We start from the raw sequence: 18518 nt of genomic DNA on the forward strand, positions 1-18518 counted from the left end.
TCTAATATCCTAAATTTTCCGTCAAAATTATTAAACATATCTTTAAAGCATCCCATAAAAAGTACCCCAAAATTTCCTGAAATATTCCCCAAATATTTCAGTGCAGTTTTTTTATAAAGCCTAAACGTTCCAACAGAGACTCCCCCCAAAAAATTTCAATTAAAATTCCGGACAAATATCAAGAAATATCCCCTAAATTTCCTGGTAAATTCATAAGCATATGCAAATATAATTTCCCAAATTCTAGGAAAATGACTGAAAATTCTTTAAACAAACAAATTTTCTAAAATTTTAATTCAAATTCTTAAAACTTGCAATGGACAACCCCGCCCCCAAAATAAATAAATAATAAAATACAAAATTTTCCCAAATTTCCATGAAAATTCCCCAAAACTCCAAACAAATTCCCATTAAAATGCTGAAATAAATTCAAAGCAAATATCCCAACCCTTCCAACGAAACTCTCCAAAATACATAAGCATTTTCCCTTAACTTCCATGAAAAAACTTTAACTTCATTTGACATTCCAGACAATTATTTTAAAAAAATTATCAGCATTAAATATTACTTTGTTGTAGGAAAGCCAAAAAGTTTTGCCCTCATAAGTGCATGCAGGGTCTTAGGAGGTTTAGTCATAATTTACTACAGAGTTTCTATGTTTGGCAAATCATCACCTTCTGTTTAAAGTTAAATTTGACACAAAGTTCCAGCTTTTTATGAAACTGGCTCCATGACATGAAGCAGAAACCTCACTTTTTGGAAAAAAAATAACGCTTAGTTCTTCCTAAATTCTAGGGAAAAGTCTGGTATTTTCAATGGAATCATTTTGCCTCCATGTCAGCCAGTGCCAAGGCTGGAGGCACAAAGTTCATGCATTGTCCATCTTAGCCATTGTTGTGAACGCAGTATCTCAAGAATGCTTGGGGGATTGTTCACACTGTAAAATGTCTACTATGATTCTAGGATAAATTCATTTGATTTTGGAGGTCTATAGTCAAGGATTTGGCATCCAGCTCATCCCTTGCTCATCGACAAGATTGCTAGAGAACTTAAGAGGTGGTGTGTTTTTTAACAAACTGATTATATTTTAGCAGCCAAGGTCAGGGTTGATTGGGATTTTTTTATCCCTTCCTCATGAATATTTTCTGAATATTTTCTCTCCTCTTTCACATTGATTCTGACTTCAGGATGTAATAGGATTTTGTAGGTTAAAGATAAAGGTCACTAAGTCTCATATTTATCAATTTCTTGTGAGCACATCTCAAGAATGCTTGTGGGATTTTCTTTTAACTATGTACAAATGTCCACTCTGACTCAAGGGGTAAATAATATTCTGAAGGTCAAAGGATATGGTCACTTAGGCCTCATGTTTGTTCCTTATTTTTGAACAAAGTCCCTCAAGTATGCTGTGAAGGATTTCCTCTGACTTTATATGAATTTGCACTCTGACTTGAGGATAAACTAAATTAGATTGTGAAGGCCAAGGTTATAATCGGGTCTTGTGTTCTTCCCTTGCTTGTAAGCTGTATTCAATTCCACCACCCCAGCTCTGGCTCTTGACCCACCGTTGTGCTTTCAAAGTCAATCATGTACCTCATGGACATGTATAAATGCCAGGTGGTAACTCTTGCACTCACTTTTTACATGTTAAGAAATGAACATGTAAAAATGTTTTTTTGAAAATCATTTTATTAAATCAGTATTTACAGGCAGTTTGTGTTCTCACTCAGAGCTCAGCCTCACATCTCTCTCTCCTGCTCTGCTTTTGCTAGCTTTCCTGAACTGAAATCTCCTAACAGTATTTTGAAGTCTCGCTCAGACATTTTCAGTTTCTTGAACTACAGTAATAAAAATCAACAACCAGGAAGTTAAGATGTGATACAGGAGGCACAAGCTGATTTCAGCCGTAACAAGAACCTTTCTATTGACGATGTGCACCACTAAATATGGCTTTATTTAGAGCTTTTCTCTGCTTGAACAAATAAAAAGGTGAAAAACTAAAGTATGATCTATGGGGCACAATGGCTCTGATCAGCCAGGTAGTCACATACAGCTGTGTCTCCATGCTCCACTTCAACAGCGGACCAACAGTTGCATTACACAACCAACATGCCAACAGTCAAAGTATAAAAAAGAACTGGCATTCATTCATCTTGGGACATCTTTTCAGTGACATTTCACTGCACTCTCTGTCTAGCACTGTTTATAACAAAGTGCCAACCCAAAGTTTAATACATTTCCTGTTTGAGCATCAAACCGTCTGGAAAAATACAATCCTTGTTCATTTCATTCATTCAGTCTGGTTCACTTGCACCTGAGTTCCTACATCCTGTACGCCAGGGAAGGACACAAAGAGACGAGCACAGCGCTGACGACGTTGAGACACGATGAAGGGGCTCATGGTGTACAGCAGTCGATTCATTCCGCCATCTGACCCTCCGCTGAGTTGCTGCTAACGCCACCTTCTTATAATGACATCTTAATTAACTGATGTATACACATGGGTTGACTTTAAAACAGGGATTTTGGTTCATTAAAATACTGCTCTGACACTGCAGCCATGTCATACAAAAAGGCAGAAAAGCTACTTAAAAATTGGATTTAGACTCCCAATCTCATATTCATTTGTCTTTTTTCTTCTCTTTAAGTTTTAAATAAAAATAATGATGTGAGAGTCCAAGGAAGACAGCTGACAAGCATAATCAAAATAAAAAAACAAAACAAAAAAAAAAACAGCATTAACACATCAGATTAAAAAAAAAACAAAACATGACAAACATAACCCTTACCCTTGGATTTGACAAGAAATGGCAGTTTATATATTAGGGGTGCACTGATAACACTTGTAGCTCTCTTACTAGGGAGATTAAAACTTCTTTTTTTTTATGTTTCCTCTTTAAAAAAACTATGAATTCTAAGCGTTCTTTAAAAATCTTCAACACTGCTGTGCTGTAAAGGTTTCTGGTGGTATCTGAGGGATTCAATGTACTTACAGATATCAGAGCACCCGTAATATAGATCATTAAAGACAAGCGAGAAAACAAAAGATAAAAACTAAGTGAGCCAATGTGAAAACTTACAAACGTATGAAAACGTGTGAGAGGTGATGCCTGGCATTATTGCTGGGGAGAAACAGCTGCCAAAGTACCAGCTCATCTCATTCTGCTATGGCCCAACACTCCTCCTCCTTCCATCTCTGCCCTCCTTTTCTTTAAGTCTTTGCTTCAGTCTCACAGGACTCCTGAAACGCTGCTGGGCACTGAAGGAGGAGAGAGGTGAAGGAGAGGGGTGTCTCTTAAAGGGATCATCACAGTGAGTCCAGAAGAAGTCCATAATCACAGTGTCAAACCGACTGGAGGAGTGGGGAGAGAGGGCAGGACATTTCCAATTGACCTCCTTGCTCCCTGAAAGTTCTCAATGACTGCTAGCTGAAAGAGGAGGTTTTAAGACGTCTTTGCTCTCAGGTGGCCCTTGATCTCTCTCCCCTTAATGGCTGGGTGGCTCAAGGGCCCACTTATCTGTGCTGTCGGAACCCTTGGGTGCCGTCTGGGCCGACTGGCTGCCCGACAGTGTGATTGTTTGATCTGGTGTCCTCTGAAGGCAGTGAAGAGTTATTGCGGCCTGGCCTGACAGAAAGACACAAAGTAAGGAAATTAGATTAAAGACAGCCGTTTTTTTTACACATGCCAGCAGTCACAGATTATTGTGCAGTGCTTCAATACCAAGGTCGGACTGCACTTTACAAGCACGACTTTGGCCAGAAGCAGCAGTTGTAGGGTTTTGGGATCAAATGGCCCAAGAAATCAATTGTTTTCATCCCATATAGGATGTCATTGGGAACCACACCTGGGATACCACATAGCCTCCAGACATACAGTCCATCATGTTTGAGTTTCTTTGTGCTTTCTAGGACTTGATTCATCACATCAGTAAAGCGGACCAGTGAGAGCACGAAGCACTCTGCTTGTGAAAAAGTCAGGTGTGTAAACTAACCACATGGCTAAGTGAAAGAAGAATTCTGAACTTGGTGCTATGAGATGGAACTATGAACAAGAGGAGAAGTTTGTCAAGCTCGGGCAACTAAATTTTAGCCTTTAAGATGTATCAAAGAGTAATGGTTCTCAACTGATGGGTAGGACCCAAAAGTGGGTCACAGAGCCCATTTCAGTGGGTCCCAAATGTGTGCCAATTGTGCTTAATCGTTTATTAAACTCTTTTAAAACATGCCTGTTTCTTTGATTTCTCACATCTTTTGTACTGTCTTAGATAAAACTGCCTGAATAATGTTTTAAATTTGGGTCACAAACAATTTCTCATTGAGGAGTTGATGGTGGGTCCTCAGGCGAACAGCTGAGTAACACTGTCATAGACGGACAGCCGAGATAGGCTCAAAAGGAGAGAAAAGTTGGAGAGAAATAGCAGACATACTTCATAAACCCTTGAAATTAAAAGTTGTTTAGCTTCAGGTAAGAATATCACCCATCACAACTATGGATAAACATAAAAACACAGTACAGTTGTTCAGTCTTCTCATTGGCTAACTAAAAGTGGCATCAGTATTGAAAAGAAACTTTCACAGTTACATTAGGGCTGCTTCATTACGGCAGTATCCCAATCAAGATTATTTTAATTGCTACATGATCCTGATTATTAAACATGATTACTCATTTTTTGTAAAACATCTGAATAACCACATTTTTCAGCTTAAACACTCTTAACACCTTGAAAACAAGCAATAGATGAAAACAAATGAGTGAAAAAAGACAAATTTGTAAAGTTACAGTAATAATGAATAAATAAAAAGAGTTGAGTGGCAAACACTCTAACATTCACAGACAAAACCTATGGAGCATAACCTGACATGTAGTACAGTAATCACTTAATCATGATTCTCTTGTTTGTATAAAAATGGGAACCAAAACCCATAGAAACTGAAACTTAATTAACTGTCCAGCACTACTTTACATAAAGCAAATATATCTGTATTTAGATTGATGAGATCATTTCAAATATTACCAGTGTAAAAAAAATGCACATTTAATACTTCTTTTCATCTAAAGGTTGGCTGCAAACTTTACAGTGATGTTACCAATATACCAGTGTAAAGGGCTGAAAAATGCACCATCATTACAGTAAGTGTGAGTAGCTGTGACTATCACCAACACTACACAAGACCGTACTAAAGCTCAACACATGCTGTAGAACCAAACAGCACAAACCAGAACACAGCTTTTTAACTGCTTTTCCCCTTCATTAGGTAATAATCCTGCATCTCAAGAAAACTGAGTATACAGTTAAAGCTTGAGAATGTAACATTCAATGAGAACCGTGTTGAATCAACTCTACTCCCCCTCCCTTTCTGTTCTTCTCTGTGTTTGGGCTCCTTAGCTCCACCCCTCTTCTCACATACCTCTTCGCAAATGTGTACGTCCGCTGAATCGAATACTGATGGTGGCAAAGCTCTCGTGGAGTGATTTTGCTCTGCTTTTCCACTGAAATCAATGACTAAATTACAGGTTAGAAAATACTTTGTCTCAGCAAGAACAAATTCTACATAGGACCGAACACTGCCGTAACTCCGCTATTGTATCAACTTCTCACTGAGCTGAGGTGGAAGCGCACCTACTACGGTGGCCAATAGGAACGCTCCCTTCGTCCTGAGCCGTGATTGGCTGCGAGAACTAGCCTCATGGTTGGTTGGAGCATCGTCCCTTGCTGGTTTTCCTCAAGTTAAAGTGCTGTGCGAGGAGGCGTTGCAGAAGTGTGTTATTCTTTTAAATGGCTGCAATAACAAGACCCTGACGGGTCGTGTTGTTTTTGTGGGCATCCAACACTAAAAATAAATCGCTTACTGCAGCTTTAAGTGAATAAAATTTTCAGAGAGCTGGTGAAACTGAAAAGATTCCTTAGTAAGGGCAAAAGGTGACAGTTGGAGGGGGGCAGAGTGACTCACAGGCTGTGAATCTATCTCAAGAGTCACTGCAGTCTGAGAACTCAGCTAACATGTTGTAACAAGTAAATGCCTTAAGTCCATACGGCAAAAAACAGCTGCAACCAAAACTGCAGGTTATGGACTTAACCAAACAAAATGGGAATTTTTATGCATAGAGACAATTAAAGCCTTTTTTATTTTACCTCTGAGAGGCTCAAAAAGGTGGCTGCAGCTTTACCAGCGTAACTTGTATTCTGGATTTTAAAATCAGTGCACTGGTTTCTTATCATCATTTCAGGTTTGGTTCTTTATTTCTAACTCTTTAACCACTGAATGCACTGGTTTTAACTGATTAGGATGTTAACATAACTGATTGATAATATCTGTTCTAAATTGTGACTTTTTCCTCATTCATTTAATTTTTTTTCTCTTCTTGTCATCTTGTAAATGAGGGTTACTCCTTTATAATTTTTGTGTCTATGACTATGCTATGTTAGTTTTCATTCCTTTACATTTCATCACTGCCATTCAAATCCACCTGAACACAAAAGAAAAGAATCTGACCCTTTTTCGGTCAATGAGCTAACTATGTAAACAAGAACCAGTCAATCAAGAAATGTAAAGTTGCACCATAGAGCTTTCTAATATTTTCAAACTCCGCCTCCTCTCAATTACAACAACAATGAGCCAAAAGAAAGCAAAAAACTAAGTGCTTCTACTAGCTGTAGTCTGAAAAATTAAAATATAAGGCAACATACCAGGAGGAGAGCTCCACAAGGCTCTTCATAACCTGCTAAATGTCTCAATTCTCACAGCTCATCTTGGATTCAGGCAGAGGTATTTCCTTTGCCAAATCTCTGCTGAAAGCTTATGTTGCTACTGTTGTTCTCTTGTTAACAGTGGAGATACAAAATTAACTGAGACATAATGGATATCACAATGTGGCCTTGAGCAATATCCAATTCCAAATAACATTACCTTTAATGGGAGTTTTATATTCGACAAAGCAGTTCTATTGTGAATATATGAAGTTTAGCAGAGATGTTTCAGCCTAAGAGTGTTTAACTGTTTGATAAATATCAATCTATATGATGGAAAAGATGGAAAAGTACTCCAGCTTAAATGAAAACTACATCTATTTCATAAGATGGTTGCATAAAGGAGGAAAGAACTGGCCAAAATTTGGTGACATTCTCCAACACACTGCCTGAACTGCACAAAAACACTGGCAACATTTCCGTACTGAATGCTGCATAGAGGAGTTGGTTTGCAATTTTTGGTTATTACTAAAAAAGCCATCAATAGGTGCCTTAAGACTTCTGTTTTGGCAGTATGACTGAAAGTTAAGTTTAGTTTCTCTTCTGCTGGTTTCTGTTGAGCTGCTACTGAAAACAATCATTTCCTGGTTTGGCTGTTAATGATAAAAGTACTTAAACTAAGTAACAAATTGAGGCTTTTACTTAGAATTTTCTGGAAATAACAGTATAATAATATTTATAATAAATAACTTAGGCTTTAGGAAAGACTGCATTAGGTCAATGGCAGTGCAATGTTTACATATTTGACTTAAAATTAGAGTCACAAGTTCAAACAAAAATCCAAAACTTCACCAGCTGTTTAAGATGTCATAATGGAGATGCAAATAGCTGCAGTGCTGGACTTTAGACAAATTGAGTTTATCTACAGTCCAGCACATAGCCTGTGTCAAAACTCAAGACAGACTGACAGATGTGCTGCAAAGTGAGAACGCTTACTTAACATTACTTGTTGTTGAGCTGCAAGATAATTATACCGATTCCCACCAATGTGGAGTGGGCATGACATTTGGTCACCGAGATTTTAAGTCTTCCTGATTTGGCTCTTTAATGTTAGAGTAAAACAAGCAGATGACAGGGCTCAATTTTAATCAGAGCTATTGTCTATCACAAATCACTGTCGTGCCTCTTTTATCTGCCCAGTACTGTGGCTAAAAGGTTGAACTGTCTTTCAGCTTTGCCTTGTGTGTGCATTATAACACAATGGGAGTTTTAAAGGTGCAGTGCGTAATTTTATGCCTTGTAGCATTTGGCAGAAAACAACTCAGTAAAAACTGAACATGAGTGGATATGCATGTTTAATTATCTGAATATATAAAGCCATTTTATTTTTATTAACTTAGAATAAGTCTTTAATTCATACATAGCGAAGGTCCCCTCCAAGGACTCAGCCATGTTGGATTGTTGCATTTAGCTTGATTTACAGTATAAAAGATGGGACTAAATAACAGAAACACATTTTTTTTTAAATTCCACTGGTTGCCACAATTACCACCAGAAGTGAGCGTTGCAATCTAGAATCTGACAGATGTTGCTAATATTCCCAAATTTTACACACTGCACCTTTAAAACCACTGATGATAATGTTGCCAAAATCTATTGCACGGGTTATGGTATCAATAACAGTTCACTGCCCACCACTACAATATTCACTTGATTTACATCAAAGGTTAAAATTCATGTATTGTAACATCCCTGCTCAAGCCTTGAGATGTTGTTCTTGAGTTGTAAGAAAGCATGAGTCTTGGTACAGAACCAAACAAATGTCTCTGCCATGTTAAGTTAAAAATAAATTAGTTACGCTACTAAAACTGCATTTCTTCTCATACTAAACGCTCTCTCAGTTGGTACATTTGTCAAAACCTAAATTCATTTTTCCTTTTCAATGTAATTTTGATCAGGATTAAAGATGGCACTATGTTTTGATCATATCTCAAATCTAAACAACCAATCATATGAAGCTTTTATAATAGGGCTTAATTAATTCTTGCCCTTCTGTCTCACTGTGCACTAAGAACACAAAGAGTAAAAAGTTTCCAGAACAGTTAAAGATAAAAAAAACTGTATGTACCCTCCAGCAAGGCCTCATCAGGCTGTGAGAAAAACACCTAAACTGTCAATATTTGTGGATAATTACCTGTCAGTGTTTGGTTTGTCCTGAGGCGTCTCCTCTGGGCAGGCGCTGCCCAGTATTCTCTTCCTGGCCTCGGCGTACTCTGCCTCACGCTGGGCCAGAGACTTCACCTGTGGTGTGGGCCTGTTCTGATTCAAGGCGGATCCCAATGACCCGTTACTCGCAGGCCGCTTTAAAATGCGTATCTGAGGTGGGGGAGCTGCTGGTAGAGAGTCATCCTGTATCACCATGGTTGTCTTCAATGGAGTTCGTGGAGAATTATTACTAGACTCCCTAGAAGCAAAGCAACATGAAAATTAGTGTTATAAGAGACAGGAAGCGGCTTATACAAAGGCTGTTGCACTGGGTCGAAAGAAGAAGTGCAAATAACAGCTTGAATTATGTATCCCTGGACTTGTGAAAGACACCACAATGTCTATCAATGACAACAGGGTTTTCAGCAAACCAGTAAAGATATAAACATGGCAAAACAAGCATAACGACAGGTTTGAGATGCTATAACACTTTATATTATCCATCCATTTCTGCACCGCTTATCCCTTTTATGGTAAGGAACCCTCTCGCTGTGAGGAAACAGCACTAACCCTTGCGCAGTGTGACCGCACTTTAATTCAGACCAAGGCTATTATAGTTAACTCAAGCTAACTAAAATAACTACAATTAAATGTAAAAATATTTGAGTTAACTGAAACTAAATAAAAAGTTATTCTTTACAAAATAACGAAAAACAACTGAAATGTAATTCTGTGCTTACAAAACTAACTAAAATAAAATAACAGACAAAATATCCTCAGTTTTAGTCTTTGACAGCAGCATACTGACAAATAGGGAACACCCAAGCCTGAGAGAGTAACATTGGTTAATTTAAGATCTTGAGTTATATAAAAACATCAAAATTGAATAAATAAAAGGAAAAGTGAAGAGCCTTTTTGGGACTTACCCCTGACATGTAGCCCACATTGCAGAAAAACCAACACTAAAACTACAGTTCAAAGTTTAAAATATGCTTTAATGGCATGAATGGTTGACACCTTTGTTGCCAAAGCAGAGTACATCAAAAACAAAAATAATGACAATCACAATAATAACACTGATAATAATAAAATACTAAAAAACACAAAGTTACTGACTATTACAAAATGCATTAATATCTCTGATGTGGTGACATTCAGAAACAAAATGTACTGCTAGGTGTGTATGTTGAGATTCTTCTGCCAGACACAATCTCATTAGATTTTCATGTGATTTTGCTACTGTAACTGGGCTCAAAAAGTTCTTTCTTACAGCTCAATACTGTGGTCAGATAAGGAGAAAGTGGATTTCATCTTCAGTTTTTCCCAATTCACAATGTTGAAAAAATTTTTGGTCTCCTGGTTTTCAGTTTTTATGACGACCTGTTTCACTTTTTAATGTATGGTCACCAAGTCTGTACATTGTTAAAATTTTCCTTTGTTTGAGATTTCTCAAATGCATAAGATATTCAGCTAAAGAGTACTCTCTTCTCAGTAGACTGAAAAAACTAAACTAAAATGAATAATTATTCAAAAATAAAGAAATTAACTAAATGGACAAACCAGCAGTAAAAACCAATTAAACAAAACTGAAATTTAAAACAAAGAGTATAGAGTAAATTTTTCGAAAAATTGATTACACATCCAAAATAATTATAACCTTGATTCTGACATACAAAAATATTGAATTTCATTTATTACTAATATATTTATTTTTCTTTATTTGCATACATTTTTTAAACATTATTATTATTATTATTATTGGGGAGGGTGGGGAATATCTGGATTCTTTATTTGTATTTGGGATTTGACAACTGATAGGCACATGCTACTGTGAACTGTTGTGTTATGATCTGAAAATAATAAAAAGTATCAAAAAGAAATATATCAAATTGAATTATTCAAATAATTTGCAGTGATTTAACCATTGGAACTGGAGAAATCTTTCTGTATTTTTTGTGAAAGGTCTTGTTCTACTGAACGTAAGGTTTCTGAAACTGGAACATTTCAAAAGTTCACAAATGTCACAAACTTTTTTTTTTATTTTCTTGTGTTTTTCTTCTACCTTTTAGGGTCTTACCTTTCTCTTTGGCTGATCCTTAGTTTCTCTTCTAACCGTTTTTCCATTTCCTGTGTGGGAAAAAAAAGAGCCTAAAGGTGTATTCGTGTAAACAAACGACATGAGGTGGGAAAATGAGCCTTGCAGGTAGCAAGAAAGTCACAGAGTGGGTGGAAAGCTGGATTCAGTTACAAGCTATTTATACATGTGCAGGACAGCTGCCAAGTCATAACAGAGAGAGTGCTCATCAGGCTAACATTAACCGGCTGCTGCTACAAGGGAAAGTTACTCATATAAGATTGTACGTGCTGCTTTTGGAAACTATGTTTTGAATTGACAAACTACAGAGAGTGAAACATCTGTAAGTCTAATCTGTTAACGCCCTGGTCCATTCAGACACACGTTATGACGTGAAAAGATAGCGATGGTCTGTGCAGACGAAATGAAGAAAGCTAATTAGTGCTAAATTTTGGCCCAGATGTTTTCGACTTCTAAGTTTGGCAACAAAAGTGTCCCTTTCCTTAACTACTTGTTGACAACATGGCCGCCACTTTTGCCCAACAACAACTAAGCCATGTAATTTACAGGAAATCGTCGTTGATTGTTGAAGTTCACCAAGCTGACAAACCGGTGGGCAAGTTTCAGCAAGGTCCAGTATGGAAATATGCTCCGTAACTGACAATGTGAAGCTAACTTTGACTCTAAAACAAAACTATTCAACCTCAAACAGCCATATTTGACAGTAACGTCAATTTTAGCTTTCTAAACTAAATCTTAACTCCCAAGACTGTCATTCACAGAATGGCTCAGTTAGCAGGGAAAACTAAAATAAGCTTAAATGACAATAAGCACTAAATGAAGCATAAAGTTCTGGATAATTTACTTTGCTTACGGTGGCTCGAGAGAGGAGCTCAAAACATCTACTTGAACGTATGAAATATTCAACAGTACTTGAACGAATCTCCGTTGAGACATGTACCATTTAGCCATGCAATAAACAGCTAGCTTAGCATTAGCTAACAGCTAAGCCTCTTTTACATATACTATTAATTTATTGGGCTTCAAATTAGCTTTCATCGTTCATATCGATTAACTGTTTAACCACCGCTAATAAGATCGACGATGTAAAGCTAGCAACGTTTCATATAGTAAACGTCACTTAGTTAGCTAGCTAAGTCTATGTTACGCTTGTGTCGTCGGTTGGCTACTTGACGTTAGCTCGCCAAGTTTCTCAAAGCTAGCGTTAGCTTAGCCACATTGTTGGCCCGTGGGAGTCGCTAACATGAAACAACCTAATCAGAACTTCTACAAGAAAACGTTTACAGCCATGAAAGCACCCGAAATAACAACCAGCGTTAACTTCAGGTAAGATGAAGCTTTAAATGCTCACCCCACTGTCAGCAGCTTCCTCCCAACTTTCGGAGACCTCATCCATGTTTCATTTTGCTCAGACACGCTGTGGAGCAGCTAGCTGCTGAGCTCCTTCACATCCTCCTCTCTGTGCTCAGCCTCTGACGTCACACTGACGGATTTCCCCACAGCGTGATGATACCCCCTCTCACAGCTGATAAGCCAGGGTCAAGAGGAGATAACAGCATTTCACCCCAGGGACAGTAAACAGAGACCTAACTACATTCATGTGGGATTATTTTACAATGGGGTGTCAACATGCTGCAGGTGTATGAACCATGGTTGTCAAAATATCCGGTATTTGTGTCAGACTTTGGTTTGGTACCACGTTTTAACCACGTGAGACCTGAGCTTTTGTTTGGAAAGTATTCTTAGTTTCTCCCAATTATTTGGAGTAAGTAGGGTCTGATAGGCAGAGGTGGAAAAGTACACGAATAATAGCGAGCTTTCAGATGAGATGAGAGCTGCATGAAGGAGCATATGTTGGATTTTGACTTCAAACATGATGATTTAACTTAACCCCCATTATGTTTAATGCTATGATGCTTGTAATAGCACTCCTCTATTTCTCTTTCAAAACCTCACTTAAGACCTAATTTTCCTCTTTGAAATTTAGATGACACATATTACATGTTTGCAGTGCTGCAGTTTTATTAGGAAATCACTTTACAAATCAACATTTACAAACTTTTACATTAACTTATTTTGATATTTTTACAAAATTTGAAACAATGTTTGTAGAAAATACAAAATCACAACCAAAGCTGACTTTACACATACATGGTTCTTGTGTTTGATAATCTTGCAGCTCTTTTTTCTCGTCTTTGGGCTCCACATCAGCATTTGTGGACATGGTATCCTGTCACGTATCCTATGATGTAAATGAGCACCAGGGCAGCCAAAGCTCCCACTATCTTCACGACTTTCCCAGTGTTGCCAGTGCACACTCTGTTGTAGATCCTGTGAATGTGAAAGAGAGCAGGCAGAGCAGGTAAAACAGTGTCCAAATTCTTATACTTTTTATAAACTGTTGTTTTTAATTGCTTTGAGTTTAAATGTATTCATAATATTCACATATTACACACCCACTTATTTAAATAAGAAATAAAGATGAATGATATCTCAATCAAACATAAACTCAACACTGATTTATCTGTGTCATTAAGAAACATGTCCAGTGGCTGTTGTTCTTGAAACTGGAGGCCCAAGTTCAATTCCAACGGCTCCTTTCCTGCATGTCATTCCCTGCTTACTCTGTCTGACAGATTTCAAATTTAAGCTTTAAAATGTTGCTTTCATACAGTAAATATTTTGGACTTTTGGAGGCCTGCAGTGAGTAGATTTTCTTCTGTGGATTTTCAATATTATCCACTGTCCTGTCTCTCTAATAAAGCCATATTAACCCTAGAATGAGTCTACACCTTTAAAAGAAAATTGTGGACCTATATACTAAAAAAAAATGCTTCAATTTGTCACCAGAAGTTGAGTTAAATTTACTCAACTTGATTTAACAATTTGCACAAAGATAACCTAACTTAACCCTAACTTGAGTTGCAACTTGTTCACTTGAGTTCAGGGCTCTCAAATTATTAAAAAGATAATTGCAATTAATCTCTGAAATTCTGTATTTAATTGGAATTAACCGCATCTATTTTATTGCATTTTGAAACTTCACTAACATTCAAAATTGTTTTGTGTCATTTTGGATTTCTGTACCATCTCAAAGTAAGGGTTATTGACTTCCTGTTTGGATATAGACCTGCTTTTACAGGATGATTTATGACTATGAAATGAAATTAACAACAGAAAAAGAAACTTTTTATGGATTTATAAGGAAATAAGGTAATGGTAAACTGCTGATTTATCCACTGAGCTGTGATTTTTTTTTTCAAAGTGAAATAATTCATTAAAGAGCTGTGGTGGGCCCCCCACCACTAGGCCCTGCCCCGGAGATGGGGGGATGGGGGGCTCATGTACGCAGCATGGCTGGGTTCGAATACGTCCTGTGGCGCTTTCCCCCATGTCTCTCCCTGCTCTCAATTCCAATAATCTTGACAGCCCTAATTAGATTGTAAACAAAGTGACCAGAATGCATGAAATAGCATCAACATAGGATTGCATGGAAAAAACTCTGAGAAGGACCTTTTGCCCCACTATTGGGTATAAGGCCCTCAAAAAACCTCACTATGCCTTAATATAAGGACTGTTCACATTTTTGATTAATTTCGATTAATCAATCACAAGTGTGAAAAATGTGATTAAAAAGATATATGCTGATTAATCGCACTCTGATGCCATCAGATTTGGAATTGGAACGTGTCAAAATTCTCTATGCTCTTTATTTTTTTTAAATCATTTTATGGATAAAATCCATATTCTATAGATTAACACCACCTTAGATTGACTATCCATCCATTTATTTTCTGTACTGCTGGGTCATATCCCAGCTTTCATTGGGTGAGAGGTGGGGTACACCTTGGCCAGCCAATCACAGGACTGACAACAAGGCATGCACATATTCACACCTACGGCCAATTTTGAGTCACCAGTTAACCTAACAATAATAACAATGATAAATTTGTTTATGCTAGAATTCTAGCACTTTACAAAGTGCTTTAACAGACATAACAAGAGTAAAAATCTCAGGGATTAACAAAATAAACAAATTAGCAATAAACCAAATGGAGAAAGTCTTTGGTGGTGGGATGATGCTGGAGTACCTGGAGAGAAGATGCAAAGAGAAGCCCTGACCTGGAATTGAAACAGGAATCTTCTTACTGTGGGGCAACAGTGCTAACCCCTGTACCACCATGCAGCGGTGTTAATTTTGACAGCTATTTTTAATTTTAGTCTTTAGATGAAATGTCTTTTAGTTTTAGTCACATTTTAGTCATCTCTACCCTTTTTAGTTTTAGTCAACAAAAACTCAAAAACATTTTAGTCTAGTTTTAGTCTATAAAGAGTTCTCACATTTTAGTCTTTACTTTTCTACAGCTGAGGGGCAGAATGGCTATAGATGCACTGTTTTTGTCGGATCACGGATTTTGAATGCCAGACAAAAACTACATTACATTTAAGTCTAGTTTTAGTCATCTTGACAAGAACTAAACTGACTTTTTGTCAGTTTTAGTTATCACAGATCTATTTTTGTTAGTCTTAGTCTAGCTTTTGTCATGGAAAAAAAGACTGTCGACAAACATTTTTAGTCATAGTTTTAGTCAATGAAATTAACACTGCAATGCAGCCCCTTGACTGAGTAGTTATTCTAAAATTTGTCCTTGGTCTTTTTCTGTTTTTAAAGCTAATAAAAAGTTTTGATGTCATCCAGAAGCATGTCCTTTCTGGTTGTTTTGTTTCTGTTAAATCTACCAGTAAAACAATCTATTTCAAACTATTGACATGTGCAGTTGATTGCAATTAATTAATTACAAAGCCATTGATTAATTAGACTGTTTTTAATTGGCTGACAGCACTACTCAATATTAAGCAAATCATACTTTAATATTAAAGAAGAATCAAGAAAGCTTCTTTGTCTATCATATAATGACAGAAAATAACATTTCGATAAATGCTCAACCAGCTCATAGCATTTACATGCACTAGATTCACATAAAAACTCACCAGAAGCTCCAGAAGTTATTAAACGCATTTGCTAAAAGAAAAGAATAGCACCTATCCAGCCTTGTTTTGCATGCATGCAGCAGTGGGAATAAACAAGTTCTTGTGGGTTCTTTTTTGGTCAAAGGTTGTCTGAGAGGGGCTTTCTGAGGAGAGCAGTTGTTACAAGTAGTGAAGGGGGTGTGAAGGGTCCTCAAGGATGCAGACTGCTTTTTCTTTTCACCGCACTATTGTAGAGTTCTGTCAGTGGTGCAGGTGAATTAAGATGCATGTTTGATTATTCTAATAATCATAAAGTCTACATAAAGATATATAGAACTAATCATACCAAGGATTTCTGATTGGTAGAATCTGATGTGGTGCATTTATATTGCTTTTTTTTATATTGCTTTAAGTTACACCATGCCTCTATACTTAAATATGGAGATGTTCAGTAAAGTCAAACAAGAGGTGATGAGCAAGTTTTAGTTGCATATATTTGTAGTTATGTGGCTTGTAAACAGATGAGAGGGGTTTTAACATGTTTTATTGTTTCAAGGAAAATGGAAAACATTTTGCACATTGCTCCTTGCCTGAGGCCTCAGAATCACTAAAGCAGCCATTGAATATCTACCATATGACAATTATAACAGTGTCACAGCGTACCTACATTGATTTTCAGAACAGGTGTAAAGGCTCATGTGTGGCATTAAATGAATATCTGAACCCTTTTAAACAAAGTCAGTCAGGACAGCCAGTACCTCACTGATCATAGTTTCACTAAATCCTCATATATAATTCTGACTGTGTTTGTTTGTGAGTTAGAAACATCAGCAAACTCTAAAAAAAAAAAAAAAAAAGGTATATGTGACCCCAACATCTTATTTCCAGTCATTGCTGAGTCTCACCTCATCATGGTCGACTGTGACGCCTCCACATTCATGTTGATGTTGTCCTCATTCCAGCGATCAAACTGAACGCTGCTGGTACCGTTGGAGTCCATGTGGAAGTCTGTGAGGTTTGTCTGCTGCCGGGAATCACTGCTCACTCACAGCTCAGCCTGGACAGTCAGAGGATGAGAAGTATTATATGACAGTACAACTGAAGCACTAGAGCCCTTACAGTGGTTCAAGGTTTTATGAAGTTAAAAATGTTAATAGATAAGAAAGGATAAGACATTCCTTTATTTGTCCCACAAGGGGAAATTTACAGCAGCAAAGGTAGTATAGACAAAGCAGGCCAGTGATGACAATAACACACCAGGAATATAGGAAAATAAAAGTAGACTAGACTTAAATGTGGCATCAATATGTGAAGGAATAAAAAACAGTTCAGATATAATGCTGTTTGATAGCTTTGTTAAAAACAGTCTTAATAAGTAATACATCAAGAAAAGAATGATCTTGGCAATCATTCACAATTTTACCCGCCAAGGAGCTAAAATCATGGTGACTATAACCCAAAGCAAAATGAAAATCAAACTTCTAACAGCACACTCACCTGTTTGAGTCTGATTTCGCCAACAGCCTGCTCTGCTTCCCAGCGCCTTTTAATCCACAACTGAGATGGAGGGAGTTATGCTTCCTGTTTGGTATGAGACCTTGGACATAGTTCATGTGTTCCTTGAGGTAAGCCATAAATCCATTGGTTGAATTCCAGGATTTGCCTTTCACCTCCTTGTATTACCTTATCATGCTTGGTGATAAGGAGCAGTATAAGCCTGGGGGTTTTATTTGTCTCCGGTTTCATCACATCCTGGGGACTGCAAATAAAAACAGAGTTAGATAAAACAAATGTGACATACGGCAGTTTAAATGATTACAAAGGTGTTTTATAGATAATCTCAGAAAATTAACTTGATGCCCTGCTGTCAGAGACTACAAGAATATTATACTCAATTTTCAGAACAGTTTCTTTCTAGATCTGAAAGATGTGCCTTAAAAGAGGTCCTTTATATTTGATATAATTCTATTTTCTGTTAATTATTATTATCATTATTGTTAGTAGTAGTATTAGTAGTAATAGTAGTAGTAGTAGTAGTAGTGGTATTGTTGTTGTTTAAATGTACCCTTTTCTTTAAAAAAGATGTTATGCATACCATGAATATAATGTATTTTTTTTATATATATATACACAATATATATATTTTAAAGTAATTTTTTTTTGGATTAAAATTTACTTAAGGAGAAGTACAACCCCAATGCCAAAAAAGTTGGGGCACTGAGTTAAATATCTGAGTCTCCCGCCTGTATGAAATTTAATTTGTGAGCCTGCTGATTGTTTGCTGTGTTAAAAAAATAAAATGTGTAAAAAATGTGAAAAATATATATATACACACACACACACACACATATATATATATAGTATATATATACACACACACACACGTATATATATATATATATATATATATATATTTCAAAGTAAAAATTTTTGGATTAAAATTTACTTAAGGAGAAGTACAACCCCAATGCCAAAAAAGTTGGGGCACCGAGTTAAATATAAATAAAAACAGAATGCAGTGATTTGCAAATATAGTAAACTCTCAATGGAAAACAAA

General features: G+C 36.9%; 2 protein-coding genes across 2 annotated transcripts; both read right to left on the reverse strand.

The window, feature by feature from the left end:
* Positions 1 to 470: 470 nt before the first annotated feature.
* Positions 471 to 12461, reverse strand: szrd1 (SUZ RNA binding domain containing 1). Its single transcript, XM_041799719.1, has 4 exons — positions 12342 to 12461; positions 10973 to 11022; positions 8885 to 9154; positions 471 to 3626 (listed from the first exon to the last, which is right to left on the reverse strand). The coding sequence occupies exons 1-4, from the start codon at positions 12384 to 12386 to the stop codon at positions 3515 to 3517; spliced, it is 477 nt and encodes a 158-aa protein (XP_041655653.1). The 5' UTR covers positions 12387 to 12461; the 3' UTR covers positions 471 to 3514.
* A 565-nt stretch (positions 12462 to 13026) lies between these two features.
* smim1 (small integral membrane protein 1) lies at positions 13027 to 17539 on the reverse strand. Its single transcript, XM_041800409.1, has 3 exons — positions 17459 to 17539; positions 16867 to 17018; positions 13027 to 13321 (listed from the first exon to the last, which is right to left on the reverse strand). The coding sequence occupies exons 2-3, from the start codon at positions 16959 to 16961 to the stop codon at positions 13198 to 13200; spliced, it is 219 nt and encodes a 72-aa protein (XP_041656343.1). The 5' UTR covers positions 16962 to 17018; positions 17459 to 17539; the 3' UTR covers positions 13027 to 13197.
* Between the last annotated feature and the right edge of the window lie 979 nt (positions 17540 to 18518).

The sequence above is a fragment of the Cheilinus undulatus genome, linkage group 11 (assembly GCF_018320785.1).
Source record: "Cheilinus undulatus linkage group 11, ASM1832078v1, whole genome shotgun sequence".
Taxonomy (NCBI): domain Eukaryota; kingdom Metazoa; phylum Chordata; class Actinopteri; order Labriformes; family Labridae; genus Cheilinus; species Cheilinus undulatus.